Genomic DNA, 15,479 nt, shown 5'->3' with positions numbered 1-15,479 from the left:
TGCCCCGCACCAGCCTTTGCTCGAAGCAGACGTTTGCCTGCCTGTGATTTGGTTGATCACCGGCATCTCTGTGGTTCAGGTGGACTTTAAACACAGCAGAGAAGGCTCCGTGGCTAACCCCTGCGGCAGCCATTAGCAGAACGCGAGCTTCGAGCATCCTTGCGGACCGAGTGCTGGAGGGGGAGGTCGTGTGGGGACGTGGATGTGTCCGCCTTTCTGGGGCCGTGCAGGTGAGGGCCAGGACCAGAGCCCAGCTGCAGCCACCAGCGGCCTGACATCAGTTCCGGCAGGGTCCAGTTGCCTGCCCCTTACCGGGGCCATCGCTGTCCTGCCGAGAGCACAGCTGTCACACTCAGCTTGTTTGAGGCGCTTCTGGCAGATGGGGGGGTGGCTGCTTTATGCCGGGGATGATGCACGGCACTGGGTACCTTCGGGAGGTGACTTGTCCTTTCTGAGCCTTGTTTGGCCTCATCTGTAAAAGGAAGTCACTGTCACTTGTCATCATGTGGATGTGTCGGGACCTGGGGACCCCTAGCCCTTGAGGGCAGGCTTTGTGCCCATGTCCCTGCATGTCCCAGCCGCCCCCGATCATTGGTGAGGGGAGTGAGGACCCCCAGGTGAATGTGTGCTATCCTCAAAAGACTCCCTCACCCTCCCTCTGCCCACCCTGTCGCTCTGCCCAGGACGCCCCTGTCCTCGTGGCCACAGCTATTCCAAAGGCTCCCTCTGTCCACACTTGGTCCCATCCCGTCCTTTTAGAAGGAAAGCAGGGGGCAGCGGGTGGGCCTGGGACCAGCTGCGGCCCCGGTGCTAACTCTGGCTTCCTCCGCAGGTCCACAACGTGTCATTTGCCTTTGAGCTGATGCTGGATGGAGGCCTTAAGAAGCCCAAGGCTCGCCCCGAAGGTAACTCCCTGACCCAGGTCTTAGAGTGGCTGCCCGGCCAGCCATGTCTCTCCCTTCAAGCCCCGCACGTGTGGCTCAAAGGCTGGGCTCCGCCGACCCCAGCTCCACATGTCCCCTGAGCTCAGGGTTTCGGGGACCAAGAGGCCTGCGCCGGCACAGCCACCAAGGCTGATTCTTTAGGAACCACTTGACCTGGAGAACGTGGCCTCTGTTCCACGGCCTCAGGATTTAATTGCCTCTCCAGGTGCCATTGCTCGGACTAGAGATGCCGCTTCTCGTCTTGAAAGGGTATTAGAGGTTCACTGCAGTTTAATGCCTGCCGGGTCGATGTCCTGATGCCCGGGCGATGCTCGTGAGCAGGGACGTGGCTCAGTCATGCCCCATGAGGTCTGAATGGCAGTGGAGACCCGCAGAGCCCCCGCTCGCTGTCATACCTGGCTCCTATGTTAAATGACCTATACGAGGAATCCCTAATGCAAATGGGCATCTGAATCCCGGGGGCGGGGTGGCTTCCTCCAGCACAGCTTCTGATTTGGGGGCCGTGGAATGGATCCTCCAAGTCCCATCTGTAACAAGTTGCCAGGTGACGCTAGCGCTCCTGGTCCAGGGACCCCACTTTGGGAATCACCGCCCTACAGTGACGGCATGAATTCTGGGTGGGGTGTCCTCCGCACACACACCCCCTGGGAGGCTCGGCAGCCACTGCCGAGCACTCTTCCGGGGACGGGAATTCCGTCCTGTGACCCGTGATCCCCACAGCCCTCCCCAAGCCCCTGGTCTGAGCTCACAGAGCAAGAGAGCAGAACCAGGTCCCTGACTCCCAGGAGGACAGAGCCCCTTCCCACCCAACAAGGCGGCTGGGACTTACTGGGCCACATGCTGTGCCTGACCTTGAGGGGGTGGGACAGCAGCTCCCACCTGTCCTGCCCCAGGAGGCCCGTGGGCCTGTGGGTGTTTGGTCCCCAGTAAATGTCCTCGGTTGTCGTAGACCCTACACCACGCAGACTCGTCCAATGCAAATCCTAGAAGGGATGAAGAAGCATCCGCGCCCTCCCAGGTGCTCATCCCACGGGTAGCGGCCCGGGGGCTCTCGCGGCAGTCTGTATCTTGGGGGATGGCAGAAGTGCCCCGCTTGGGGACACAGAGGATGTCCCACGTGTCTCCCAAGTGCTTGGGGCACCAAGGCTTGGGGCGTACTCTCTCATCCACCAAACGGTCTCTCTGTTTCCTTCTGCAGATGTGGTGAACCTGGACCTCAAATCCACCCTGCGGGTTCTTTACAACCTGTTCACCAAATACAAGCACCTGGAGTGACGGGCGGGGAGCAGCAGAGACCACGGCGGGGACGGTGCTTTGGGAGGTGCCCTGGCCTCCCCTTCAAGCCCGTGGTTGTTCCCCGCTCCCACCCCACCTTTTTCTGGTTGATACCCTTAACCTCCTTTCCCTGTAATTCTGCAGCAGGCAGCCTCCTTTGAAATGCAGGTTCCAAACACCAGTGCTCGAGTTTGCAGCCAGGCTTCACCTGGGGTGTCCCGGGGTGCTGTCCCTTGTTGATCAAAAGATGGAAAAGAAAAAAGCCAGAACCCCTGGGAGGGGGCGCCCGGCGTTCCAGCTGACAGCCGTCAGTCACCACAGGGGATCAGAGAGGGAGCTTTGCTGCAGTGGCAGTGGCTTGTCTGTCCCCGTGGAATCTCCTGGGTAGGGCTCTCCTCGGCGGTGAGGGCTTTTTACTAAAAAGCGTTTTGCAGTTTTACAAACTTCACTCTTAAGTCTCAGAAGCTTTACTGTGACCGAGGGTCCACCCACATCCCTGCTTCTCGGCCAGTCAGTGCTGTTTTCATTTAGTTTTTGCACAGACATCTGGGACCCAGAGAACCCAGCTGCCACGGTCCGAGGGAGGAAGGATTTCTGAGGCATTTCTTTATTTCTTGCTACGGCCGAGTGGGCTGTGTCGGAGTCAGCTCTACAATGCCTCTGGAGTGGCAGCGGCATTGCAGACACCTTCGGGTAGGAAGTGGCCAGTCCCAGACCTCCTGTTTGGGGATGGATGCATTTTAAAAAGCCTTTAGAAAGCAGGGTGTTTTAGTTGGCTTGGGCCACCATGACAGAATGCCACAGACGGGGGCCTTAGACAACAGACGTTTATTCTCTCACAGTTCTGGAGATTGAAGTCGAGATCAAGGTGTCATCAGGGTTGGTACCTTCCGAGCGTCTCTCCTTGGCTTGTAGACGCCGTCTTCTCCAGGCATCCTCACGTGTCTCCCCGTGTGTCTGTGTCCTAATCTCTTCTTTTAAGGACACCAGGCAGATTGGATTGGGGTCTACCCTAATGACCTCATTTTACCTTAATTACCTCTGTAAAGACCCTGTCACCAAATACTGTCACATTCTCAGGTCCTGGGGGTTAGGACTTCAACATGTGGGTTCTGGCGGGGGTGGGTGGTGGTGGGCACAGCTCAGCCTGTAACAGGGAGATGTGAAGTGTTCACCTCTCTCCTCCCCGAGTACCAGCTTTCTGGAGCCCTGTCGGCATCCTTTGGGGCACCCTGTTGAAGGAAATGCGATCCCCCGTCTGCGTGCTCTTCAGCCCTCGCCCACCTTGGCTCAGGAGAGAAATGGGGACTCATAGGCTGGGTCTGAGGCAGGTCCTATATAGCTGGGTCACCCCCTCCCCCAACCCCTGGCTCCCGAGCTGGGGTTTTTATGACACGCCGCCCACCTGAGTTCACCCAGCATCAGCTCAAATCTACTGTTAGATTTTCGCCTTCGTGCTGTAGATCAGAGCTGCTGAGGAAGTCGTTAATATTAAATTGAATACCGACGCTCAAGACTTAGAAAACACTTTCATATTCCGTCTCAGCTCGGGCAGCTGCCAGGCTGGGGATGTGTTCAGAAGAGCCGTTTTGATGGAGGTGGTTACCCAGCAGGGGAAAGAAATAATGAAAATGGCATTACAATGTCTCCTGCGGGATGCAGTGACATTTAAGAACCAACAAAAGAGCCGGGGCTGGAACATTCCGGGCTGCCTTCATTACACGTGTAGGATCACAGTGACTGCGGCTGGTGGAGACCCATCCACCTGCCTTGTCCACAGGTGGGCTTGGCAAGGGTGCTGCTGCCTCCTGGGGGCCCTGGGGGGGGATGACGGAGGTGAGGTTGGGGTTTGGAAAAAAGCCTCGAGGGTCTTCAGCCCGGGTAGGCGGCTCCAGCCTGTTCCACGCCCTGGAGAGGCGGGATTGGTTAGTCTGGGGTTGGGGATAGGGGTCGGGGTTCAGCGAGCCCACTTCGAGCCCTCTGTGTTTCAAGTAGGAGAGTAACAGGAATGATAAGATATGTGGGAAAAGTATAAACAGGCACTTTTGTGTCATAACGCTGACTGTTTAAGGCCATGCTCCAGAGAATGCAATCTAGTCTCCAAATTATTTTTTTTCAAATTGGTGCAAAGGTGTAGGTGTGCCTTCTACCCACCCGCGAAGGACCTCTTCGGGCTGTATGCGTCTCGTTTTCCCCCCTTGACTCAGAATTGCAAGTGGGGCCTGGACAGGTGTGGAGGTGAGGGTTGGTGAAGCAGTTTCCGGGCAGAAGTCAGGGTGAACTCTGCGGTAAGGAGACTCCTCTGGGGATCCACCCATCGTCCCTGTTGGCTTGGGGACAGTAGTTGTCAGGACGCGAGTTTCAGGGCCTGGGATGTCCCCTCTGGGGTGCCACATGCTGGAGCATCTTGGGGTAACGAGCAGGAGAAACAGCTTTCTCTTGATTCTCGCCAGGGGCTCCTTGGAATGCAAACGCTTCCCTTTTAGTCCTTAATTGAGGGAAGTTCTGGAACCCTTCCTCCTCCACTGACCCCCATTTTCAGTGAATGGTTTCCCCCCCTGAAGAAGGACCCTCGTCCTCAGGGACTAAGTGACAGCAAGACCGCTGGCGCCTGTGCGGTGACGGGCAAAGGCCGGGAAATGCATCCTTTTATTGTCCTCAGGGTGGCGTGTCTTTGAAACCCACCCCACTGGTTTTGGGAAGCTTACTTGCAGCTCTAGTTCCCCCGGAACAGCCACACGGCCTCATGCAAGCACTGAGCCCGGAGCCCCGAGCCCCACACACCCTAAGGTCCTAACTGGATGTGACACAGAGCTGTGTTGTTTTAAAGCAACCGAATCCTCTTCCCCAATTTGTGTGCCAATATTTTATTGTCCTTTTAATTGTTTTAAGCAGTGTTTACTTTGGATTTCTGGGTATTAAATAAAGCCACTGAAACCCTGGCTGTGTTGTCGACCTGCCCGTGGGCTGGCGGTGGGAGCCGGCGCGTTCCAGGGGCGCAGCACCCAGACGATGTGCTGTGGTTTATCGCAAAAAAGGCCGCTGCCTCCGTCTGGCTGCCGTGGTTTCTTTCGTGCCTTCAGCTGTCATGGTTGTGCCAGCCCTGTGCTTGATGCTGGGGCCACAGGATGCCAGCACAGCCCTGCTCCCTGGGAGCTGCCAGCTGGATGAGGAAGGAGCCAGCTCATGCCCTGTGTGGGGAATGGGGCCCCGAGGGGCTGCGACCAAGGGTTTCATGGGCGGGAGCCATGGGGAGAAGAGGGTGGCGGAGTCACAGCTGCGGCTGAGTCATAATAAAGAAGAGAGCAGGTGAGTCTGCCCATGCACCTGGTTCCAAACCAGAGCGGGGGACGCCAGCGGCCAGTGGCACGGGCTGGATGAAAGGGCCACTACAGGGAGATGGTCCCCTCCTTACACGTGGGGGCAAGAGACCCTGAGGTGACCCGCAGTGCGGCCAGATCTTGGGGGCTGCACGCCGGCCCTGCTGTCAACTCTCCCCGCAGAAGTTGTGGGGTGCTTCAGGTGCATCTAACTTTTCTCTACAAAAGGTTAAAATTGTGACTGTGAAAGTATGGCTAGCCTGTGGGGTGAAGCAACAATGCTATTAAGAAATGCTAAAAATTACAGACTGTTGCCAGAAAGATCCTGGGCTTTGGAGAGACACCAGGGTTTACATCTGCCTCTGTTCCCGTGTAACTGCTGCTGAGTTAATTAACCCACCCTTTCCAGAGTCACCCCTCACCAAATTCACCCCTCCCTCCCTTAAAATTCCGACCAGGGTGGTTCTCCCCCACCCACCCCCCATACCTGGCAACGTCTGGACACAGTTTGGAGGGAGGGGCATCTCACGATACACAAGACCGGCTCCCCTCCTCCCAACAAAGAATCCCCCAGCTCAAAACATCCGAAATGCTGAGGTTGAGAAACGCTGCTGTGAGTTGCCAAGTCCTTGAGCCTGTCTAACCCGGGGTTTTCTTGGATGGGATAATCTATTAATATTGATGAGGCTAAAGCATCGTCCTGTGACGTCAGTTCTTTCAGGCCAGCAACGGTGCCTGACCTTCCAGGGGTCTTCTTGTAGGTCCTGTTCAGGGGACATTCCCCAAGAGTCTGGTTTTGTCCAAGTGGCCAGGGACACAGCCACGGAGAGAGAGACAGGTGCGTGGATAATTCCCAGGGAGAACCACGATGATGGAGGGGCCCCGGGTGTGGCCGGGAGAGGTTAATGCTCTCTGGGGAGGGGCAGTGAGGACTCCGGGAAAGGAATGAGAGCAGTGCCTCAGGTCGAACTGCAGTGGAGGTGGGCACGCTGTAGTCCTTCTCTTTTATAAGTTCTGTCCCCATTCTTCCTGGCTGACCCCCTGGTGTGAGTGGCGTGCTCTAAGGAAAGCTCTCCATCCAGCCATCGCCTCGCCCCAGGGATGCTGCTGGGGATGGGGGTGGGGGGGGCATCGGAATCTCTGCTTCGGTCAGGGTCCCTGCCGAGTGGCCCGTCCCTGGGGAACTGTGGCATTACATGCCACCTGCCCTCAGCAGAATTTGTAGACTCTGAAATTTCAGAGAAAGAAGGGGCCTTCTGAGGTCATCTTGTTTAAGCCTTTCCCAGGCAGGAGCCAGCTCAGCACTGACAGAGGGGTCATGGACACTGCAGCGACAGGGGCTGTTCCTTCTGCAAGGACAGCGTCTTGGGCTTGGGAAGTTCAGATTTTGTCAGGTTTCGTTTTAAGTGGAAATCCACTCTTGGGGGGTATCGTTTGATTCAATAAATCATTATTATCCTCACTAGCGACCAGGGTTAGGCGTTACCCTGGGGTGGGATGTGGGAGCCCCCGTGAGCTCCACACAATAGGAACTTGAACATTCATGTAGTCAGTATTTATTGGGGGCTGACCGTATACCAAGCTAGGTCCTGGGGATGCAGCCTGGAACAGGGTGGATACAGCCACTGCCTGGGAAACTGGAGCGTGGAAGGGTACGCAGACTGGGGGAAGGGTGTGGACAAGGTCGGTGCAGACAGGGCAAGTTGTGGCAAGAAAATAAGACCGTGATGTACCGGAGAGATGCAGGTGGGCTGGGAGACTTTGGAGGCAGAGGGATTTGAGCTAGGACCCATGATTCACACCTCCCCCTCCCCCCCGGACCTAGGAGGGACCCGTGGCTCGGTCCAGCAATGGGCTGAGGACAGCCATGATAGGGTAAAACATTTGAGTCACACTGTACATCTAAATCCCGTCTCCTTTGCTGACCCTCGGTGTGCCTTTCCAAACACCTGTGCAGGATTGTGATTTGCCACATGTTCGGAATGTAGCTCAAGGTTTCCGACCACGTCAGTTGTTTAAATGCACTGACGTTGTGCCAGGGAGCCAGAAGGAGTATTCGAAGGGTGATGGGACATGTCATAGGACATAGGAGCCGTCTTAAAGCGTGTCCATGTTGTGGACGGTTGAGCATCAGAAAGTATAGCACTCTGAATTCAAAAAAAGTCCATACGTTTACAGTGACTAAACAAGGATGAAGGTGAAGACCTCCTTTTTCTTTTCATATATGTATACGTTTGGCTGCATGCGGGATCTTAGTTCTCCGACCAGGGATGGAGCTCGTGCCCCCTGCATTGGGAGCGTGGAGTCTTAACCACTGGACTGCCAGGGAATTCCACACGTACTTTAAATTGTCTGTAGGCTCCACATAAATGGGGCTTTTCTTGGTTCTGGCCCACTACTCTACCCCTTCCTCTAAAAGAGGAAGTCCCTTGTTTAACATTTTATATTTATATCATTTCAGACTTAGAGAAAAGTTGCCAGATGAGTATAAAGAATTCCTATATTTACCCCAATCCCCATAAATGTTAACATTTTACCGTATTTGCTTTATCTTTTCTATCTTCTCGATATAGATATAGATGCAGGTATTTAGATATAGGTCAGTCTATGTAGATAGAGATCTATGTATCATTTGTCTATCTAGATAATTATCTATCTTTCCTGAACCTTTGAGAGTAAGTCACATAGGTTATGCCCTTTTATCTCTAAATACTTTGATGTGTGTTTCCTAAAAACAAAAACATTCTCTTCCATGATTTTAGTACAAGTGTCATTACCAGGAAGTAACATTGATGCAATGACGTTATCTAATCTATAGGCCTTAATTCTGTTTTTCCAGTTGTCCCGATAATGTCCTTTTCCCCAAAGAAATGCATTTGGAACAGTTCCCTCACGATTAGATTCGGGTTGTGCGTTTTCGGCAGAAGCTACGTGTTCTTCTCAGCTCCTCTTATCAGGAGACATAACACGTTGATCTATCCCATTTCTTGGGATATTTATTTTGATTACTTAGTTAAGATGATGTTTATCATGTTTGTCTACTGAAAATGTACCTCTTCTTTCTAATGATCTCATGGGGGAAGGATTTCTATGGTTATAGGGTTAACTTTCCACCAGAAATAATTAGAAAACTGGGCAAAAATGTAGGAGAAAACTATTTCAGACATTAGACCAGAGGCAGGGCAGGTCTATGAACCTTAAGAAAAGGGGGAGACAAATGAGGTAAACCCTACGATTGCCCAGCCTTCCTGCCTGGACGTTATTCCTGGACGGGGCTGCAGGAGTGGGAGCTCAAAGAGAGCCCAGTGGTTTCACTGAATTGAGGAGAGATCAGAGTTTGAGGAGGTCAAGGTTAAAAGCAAACTTTAAAAGTATCAGAGTAATTCACAATTAACTGCCTGCCAGAAAAAATGCCAACAGTGTTTAAAGGAATGCAGCGAAATTCTCCCAACAACGTAAAATCCCTAATGTCTACGCTCAGTTTAAAAACTTACTAGAAATACGAGGCAGAAGAATGTGACCCATAACCAGGAGAAGAATCAGTCAATAGAAGCAGATCCAGAAATGACAGAGATGGTGAAGTTAGCATTCTACAAGACAACTGACCTGGGCTCTTTAAAAATACTCATGTCGTGGAAGACGGTTCCAGAGTAAAAGACTCTAAAGAGACGTGACAGCCAAATGCCACCAAGTGGAACCTGTGATCCTGATTGGATCTTGCAGTAAAAAAAAATAAACAAAACCCCTGTAAACAGCATAATAGTAATTGGGGAAATTTGAATACGGATGAAAATATTACTATTTCAGTGTTAATTTTCTTGGGTGTTGTAACGGTACGTGTCCCGTAGAAGAATATCCCTGTTTCTAGGAGATAAATTCTGAAATATTTAGAGATGACGTGTCACAGCCCCTCCCTGCAATTTATTTTTGAATGGTTCAGAAAAAGTGAAAGAAAAGGCAAACGTAGTAAAATGTTAAAAAAATAGAAGAAGCAACCAAACCTGTATTGAGATTTTGGGATGTGAATCTCATGGACGTACTTTATATGGTTATGTAAGCATAGCTGTGATAGATAACGCTAATATAACTAGATAAAGTAATTACAAGTTTCCTATACGAAGTTCAAGTTTCAAAAACTGGTATTGAGAGATAGAATCATTCTGTGAATTGGGGTCTCAAAAACTGAGACATTACCAGGAAAATATGAACCCAGGAGATGTTCCGCAGGGTGTGTATATGAGTATGTACACTTTCATGTGCACGTGTGTATGTGTGTATAACTCCACAAGGAAGGAAGTATGGGTAATTGTTACTGTCCTTTCTGCGGCTGGTCATGGGCTGTAGTTATACTTAGATCTCTTCTACTTTTCACTACAGATTTGTTTTACCCCTACCTCCCCCAGCCCACCAACCAGGACTTCAGCTGCTCACTGTCTGTTGCCTTGTGGGGGGACCTCAGTCTTCCTTTCTGAGGGTTCTGAGTCTTTCCTCGTCCTGTCACTATGGGGGGCTGTGGGTTGCCATTCATTTTTAGCACATGACATGACAGTTCTAGGAGGCACCCCAGGGACTCTCCTGGGTTCCCGATCCCCTCCTCCATGCCCCTACTGTGTTGCAGTAACCCTACTTACCCTTAAAATAATCAGGCTTACATCCCCATCCAACATGGTAACCCTCTTTTTTTTTTTTTTACCCGTTGGCCCAGTGGCAATAGGACACACTCATGGCCAGGTTGTGTTCTTCTGGCAAAAGTCTTCCCCTCTTGGGCACTAAGCCTCTTAACTGGCACAGGCCAAGGTGCTTTCGCCTTGTTGTCAGGGCTGACCCCGAGGGAAGCTGTAGCCCTGCAGCCTCTGCTTCTGGATCCTCCCAGCCATCCCTGGCCGCAACCAACTTTACCTGTTCAGCCAAGACGTGAAACAAAGTCTATCGATAATTTTCTCGATGTCCCATGATGTAACACAGCAGAGATTTGGTAGATGCTTGTGATCCAGGCTTACTGTCTCTTGTTGAGTGGAGACTACTGTGTAAATGAGCCTGAGTGGGTCCGCTGGAAGATGGAGCCCACGTGGTCAACGGCCAGACCTTTGAATGAGGCCCTTCTGGACAGCCTGCCACCAGCTGACCACAGAAGCGTGAGAGAGCCCAGCAGAGGTCACCCAAGCTGTTCCAGATTGGAACTGCCTGGCCAACTCACAGAATCACACGCTAAATAGAACGGCTGTTGTTTTGAGCTACTAAGTTTTGGGGTGGTTTGTTATGCAGCAAAAACTAACTGATACACCCACCCTGCCTTAGATGAACAAAGGCTGCCCCTTGGCCTCTGCCATTTTGAAGTGACCTCAGTTCCACTGAACTTGGGGGGCCCATCTCAATGGCAGCTTCTCCCAGCATCATTCCTGGGCTACCAAGGATGGTCACTGATATGTCCTCTGGGTCTTCTCAGGGGAGATGGCCACATGTGACAAATCCACTCAAATATCCTTCCACATTATACAGGAATATGGCTGTCATCCCATTTTCATTCAGTGGAGGCCAATGCCAAGTCCATTTTCAGTAAGCAACCTGGCAAGTGGGTTAGAACCACTCCCAGCTGGTCCCACTGGTGCCCCGGGATTCAGACTCCCCAGCAAGTGCATCTGTATCAGTGAATGCAGCCCGATCTACAAGTGTGTCTCTTCTTCGCTGGCCCAACACCCTTCCCGTACATGTTTTCCCTTTTTTGCTGACATAAATTAGCAAATGTTTACCATTTTAAAAAAGATATAAACCTCACCCCCCAGGTTTGACTTTGTATCTGCCCTCCAGAACAGACTGGAACTGACTGTTGTTTAAGTCTGGGGGCTGGGAGGGTGACAGGAATGGTACGTGAGAAGAGTCAGCTTGCCCTGCAAGGTAGGCCTCCATGAGGTCATTACAAAGTCTCCAGGGAGGGGAGAGCCTCTCCCGTCAGCCATGGGGGCAGGGCTGCTCCTGCTATCAGGATTCAGGCTTGGGTGCTTGGATTTAACTGCAGGTGACTATTCCATGCTTAGAGTCCCTCTCTTCCCCCAGAGGATGCCCTGCCTTTCACACAGGAAACTTGGATTTGACCAGTGGGTGGCCCTGGCAGGAAAAAGGCGTTTGGAGGAGAGTGAGGTCCGGGTATTTATCCCTCTGGCTCTGCCCCTCTGCTGGGCCACGGGGGTTGGCTGCATCCTTTACCAGAAGCCACAGCCCCTAGCCGTGGCCCCTCTTAGCGCATGTGTCATTCTCTTCCTGGGCTCTGGAATCCATTCCTGCCTCTGCCCCCTTAGGCTTTGGAACTGGGACAGCTCCTATACTGCTAGCCTCGGGGTGCGGTACCATGTCTTCTGGGTTCCCTAAACCCTGCCCCAGCAGTCCCTTTACTAAATACTCTCCAGTTTCCGCATTTGAGCGTGCCATCTCTTTGCTGCCGGGATCCTGGGCAATGCACCTACTAGAATGCAATCCAGGGCTGAGGAAGCTGCCACCCAAGCATGGGATCCATAGCCATGCTGTGCCCACTACACCTGCCCCAGCAAAATGGGTGTCCAGCCACATCTCCTTCTCACTGCATTTTGTCACGAATCCCGGTCTCGCGTGGGTGCTTCAGAATGGCAGACTAAACCATGCGCCTCTGTGTCTTCCTCTGTAACGTGGGGATATAAAAGCACCTGCCTCTGAGGCTGGGTTCTAGTAAAATTAAAGCCCTGACAATTATGCTTGCTTCGTCAGTTACTCAACAAATATTCACAGCAACATCAGTAATACCTTTTGTCATCTTCATAACATTTCACGAACAGCCACCCTTTCCTGCTTGCACGCTTCTCATCTGCTCTGCCCCCTTTTCTGCAGGATCTGTCTGCAGAGAAGGGGTGGTTAGCTTCCGGTCACCCAGCACTGTCACCTGTCGCTATGGAAACTCACGACTTCAGCCTGGCTCATGAAGATTCAAGCTCTAGAGATCAGCTTGAGTCTGCCCCGCTGTCCTGGGATCTCTCCTTCTGGAATTCCTCTAGTCCTTTGCACGTTCCCTCTACCTGGAACATTCTTACCCATCTTCAACTGGCAAGCTCTTATACATCCGTCAAAGCCCACTTCCCCTTTGGAAAGACTTCCTGATTGTAGCCATCAATATTTATCCATTGAGCCCCCTTTGTGCCAGGCGTTTCTCTAGGCACTGGGACAAAGGAAACCTTAACGGGGCTGTGGTAAAGAATCATGAGGGGATCTACTTTTTAGATAAGGCAGCTAGGGAAGGCTTCCTGTAGGAGGAGGCACTTAAGCTGATGATAACAATGCGAACTAAGCCATTTTAGAAGCTGACATAGGGGCTTCTAGGCAGAGGGCACAGTGAGTGTGAAGACCCCAAAGAAGGAAGGTATGTGGCACTTTCAGGGAATAGAAAGGTTGTCAGTGTGTCTGGGAGGGCGTGAGGGCGGGAGAGGATACGAGATGAGGATGGAGGTGTAGCTGGCGGGTCACATGGGGACCTAGGGGCTGAGCTGGGCAGACTGGATTTCTTTTTTTTTTTAACATCTTTATTGGAGTATAATTGCTTTACAATGGTGTGTCAGTTTCTGCTTTATAACAAAGTGAATCAGTTATATGGATTTCATTTTAAGAGCTGTTGGACACCACTGACGGCTTTTGAGCGAGTTGGGATGTGAAGTGGGTCCTCTGGTCGCCTGTGGAGAGCAACTCCTGGGTGGGTGGTGGGGTGTGAGTGGAGCTGGCAACGCGAGTCCAGCTAGTAGAGGCTCCCGCGTGGTCCAGGAGAGAGGCTGGGGGCGGGGAGCTAGAGCTGACAGTCTGCTGATGGTGGGCCTGGGGGAAACCGACTCCCAGCCTCTGGCCTCAGGAACTGGCTTGGTTTGCGTACCGCGGAGGCGAGAGGGAGAGAAGGAGGTGTGGCTGGGCCCCAGGGGCAGAGCTTTCCGGTGGGGCTGCAGCGGCTTCGCTTTCAGAGCATCAGGCCCTACGGCCCCGGCAAGGAGGAAGCTCCCTGCAGACGCGGCCCGGCAGGCCCGGCAGAAGCCACAGGCCCTGGAGGAAGTGAGCTTCTTGCCCCTGCGGGGCCCCCGCCGACCTAGGGAACCCGGAACCTGTTTGCGCTCCGTGATCTTCGTTCCCTGGCGTGGAGGAAGCAGCCAGGTGAGTCCTCGCCTCTGGGGCTTTCTGCTCGGCCGCCTCGGCCGCCTGAGCTCACACGGAGGGAGGGCTCCGAGGGGCCTCGTGGAAATGGAGCCCAGAGAGCACAGGCTTAGCTGAGCCGCCACCGGGAGGGAGCCTGCAAGGCAGCCCTCTCGCCACCCAGGCTTAGAGGCGGCCGTCCCTCCCGCCCCAGAGGCCCAGACAGCCAGAAGGGCACTGGCCCACCTCTCGTGTAGCCAGGCCAAGAGTCCCCCTTTCCACCCTGTCATCTCCCCTAAGCTTCATCCGATGTGTTGGGGAGAGAAAGGCAAGCCCCAGTCTCCAGATGAAGAAACAGAGGCCCAGGTCAGGGAAGGGGCTGCCCGGGGCTGCTGATGGCTGGAGGCCGCTCCCAGCTCTGCGTCCACTCAGTTGCCTTTGGCGAGCATCGAGTCCAGCCCCTCCTTGTAAGGAAATATCAGGACCAGAGAGGGGAGGGTATTTGCCCAAAGTCACACAGCCAGAATGAGGAGGTGCCAGCCTGGAACCCAATCCCTCAACCCCCAGGCCAAGTTCTTTCCTCGCCTCTGGCCACACCCTGTGAACCGAATGCCCTCCAAAAGGAAGCTTGGGAATACAGGGGATGGAGTTGGCCCAGTGGCTGTGTTCTCCCCGCTCCCACACTTTAGGGCAGGACGGAGCCAGTGCCCCAGTGTCCCCAGGCTGGCTGCCAGCGTGACAGGGTGGCTACAGCCCTGCGAATGCTTCCGTGTCTCCGCAGCTCTGCGCCCTGCCGCTCCAGCCAGGCCTCCCCGGGGCTGGAGCTGACTACCAGCTTCTGCTGCATGAGGGCCCTGCCCCAAATGTCCGCTTGGGGTTGGGGGTGCTGGGGAAGACCCAGGGGCAGGAGAGAAAGTGGGACGGCAGGGCCCTCAGCCGAGCAGGAGAGGAAGTGAGTCCAGGGGACCAGGAAGGAGGTTCTGAATCTGCCGGGCCCGGTGGGAGCCTGGCCCCTGCCCCCGGCAAGGACGAAGAAGGGTACCTGTGGGCTCTGGGAATGCTGGCCCTTCCTGGCGAGCAAAGAGATCCCCAAACCACCACGACAGGCCGGGGTGACAAGCCCCGTTGTGGAGAACCTCGCTTAGAATTGGGGCCAGGCAGGGCCAGGCCACCCCCTGAGAGCCCAGCCTGCACCCCAGTCCCGTCCACTCACTCACAGTCTGCGGTGCCTCTCTGTGTCACCCCGACTCAGGCGCAGGGCCCAGAGAGGACAGGCCTGCCGTCCCCCAACCCCGCGCCCGCAGGAGCTCCTGGTCTGCAGATGTCACCCATCAGTGTGTTCACCGCAACCAACCATAGCAGCTCCATGCGGCCCGCCCAGATTTCCCCCTGGAGCTCAGCCCGAGGGTCTTCTAGATCCATGAAGCTCTGAGAAGTGGGCTGCTCCCTTGGTCCTACTGCCCAGGCTGGGTGGGCTTCCCGTGTGCTGTAGTGGGGCCATGGGCTGGCCGCCCTGCACCTGACCAAGGACCCCATCTCCCGGCCAAGCCTTTGCCCAGGTCGAGACCTCAGTCGCTGCCTTTCTCCGCACCTGTGTCCCGCAGGGATCGGCTCCGAGCTTCCCTCTCACCAGGGGCCCCGTCCCTTTGCCCAGGCAGCGCAGTGACTTGTCCCTCCAAAGTCAGCTCCCACCCTCTCTCTCCCTGTGCCTCCTGGTCTGGAGGAAACGACACACAAAGTGAGTTTAGAGTGACTCGGAGGGTGATGTCCTGTTTCCTGCGTCCCCAGGGCCGGCAAGGCAGTG

The 15,479-nt window shown here is 54.0% G+C and overlaps 1 protein-coding gene across 2 annotated transcripts in view; it reads left to right on the top strand.

Moving 5' to 3' along the window:
* PARVB (parvin beta) overlaps positions 1 to 2,219 on the top strand; it is a 119,581-nt gene extending 117,362 nt beyond the window's left edge. For both annotated transcript variants that reach the window (XM_065886984.1, XM_065886985.1), the window contains 2 exons: positions 833 to 905; positions 2,143 to 2,219. In XM_065886984.1, coding sequence (XP_065743056.1) covers positions 833 to 905; positions 2,143 to 2,219 — 150 coding nt within the window. The remainder of the gene's footprint in view (positions 1 to 832; positions 906 to 2,142) is intronic.
* The last annotated feature ends 13,260 nt before the right edge of the window (positions 2,220 to 15,479 follow it).

Source organism: Phocoena phocoena, chromosome 11 (genome assembly GCF_963924675.1).
Source record: "Phocoena phocoena chromosome 11, mPhoPho1.1, whole genome shotgun sequence".
NCBI lineage: Eukaryota > Metazoa > Chordata > Mammalia > Artiodactyla > Phocoenidae > Phocoena > Phocoena phocoena.
The sequence above is the reverse complement of the archived record's forward strand: the minus strand, read 5'-3'. Positions and strand labels throughout refer to the sequence as shown.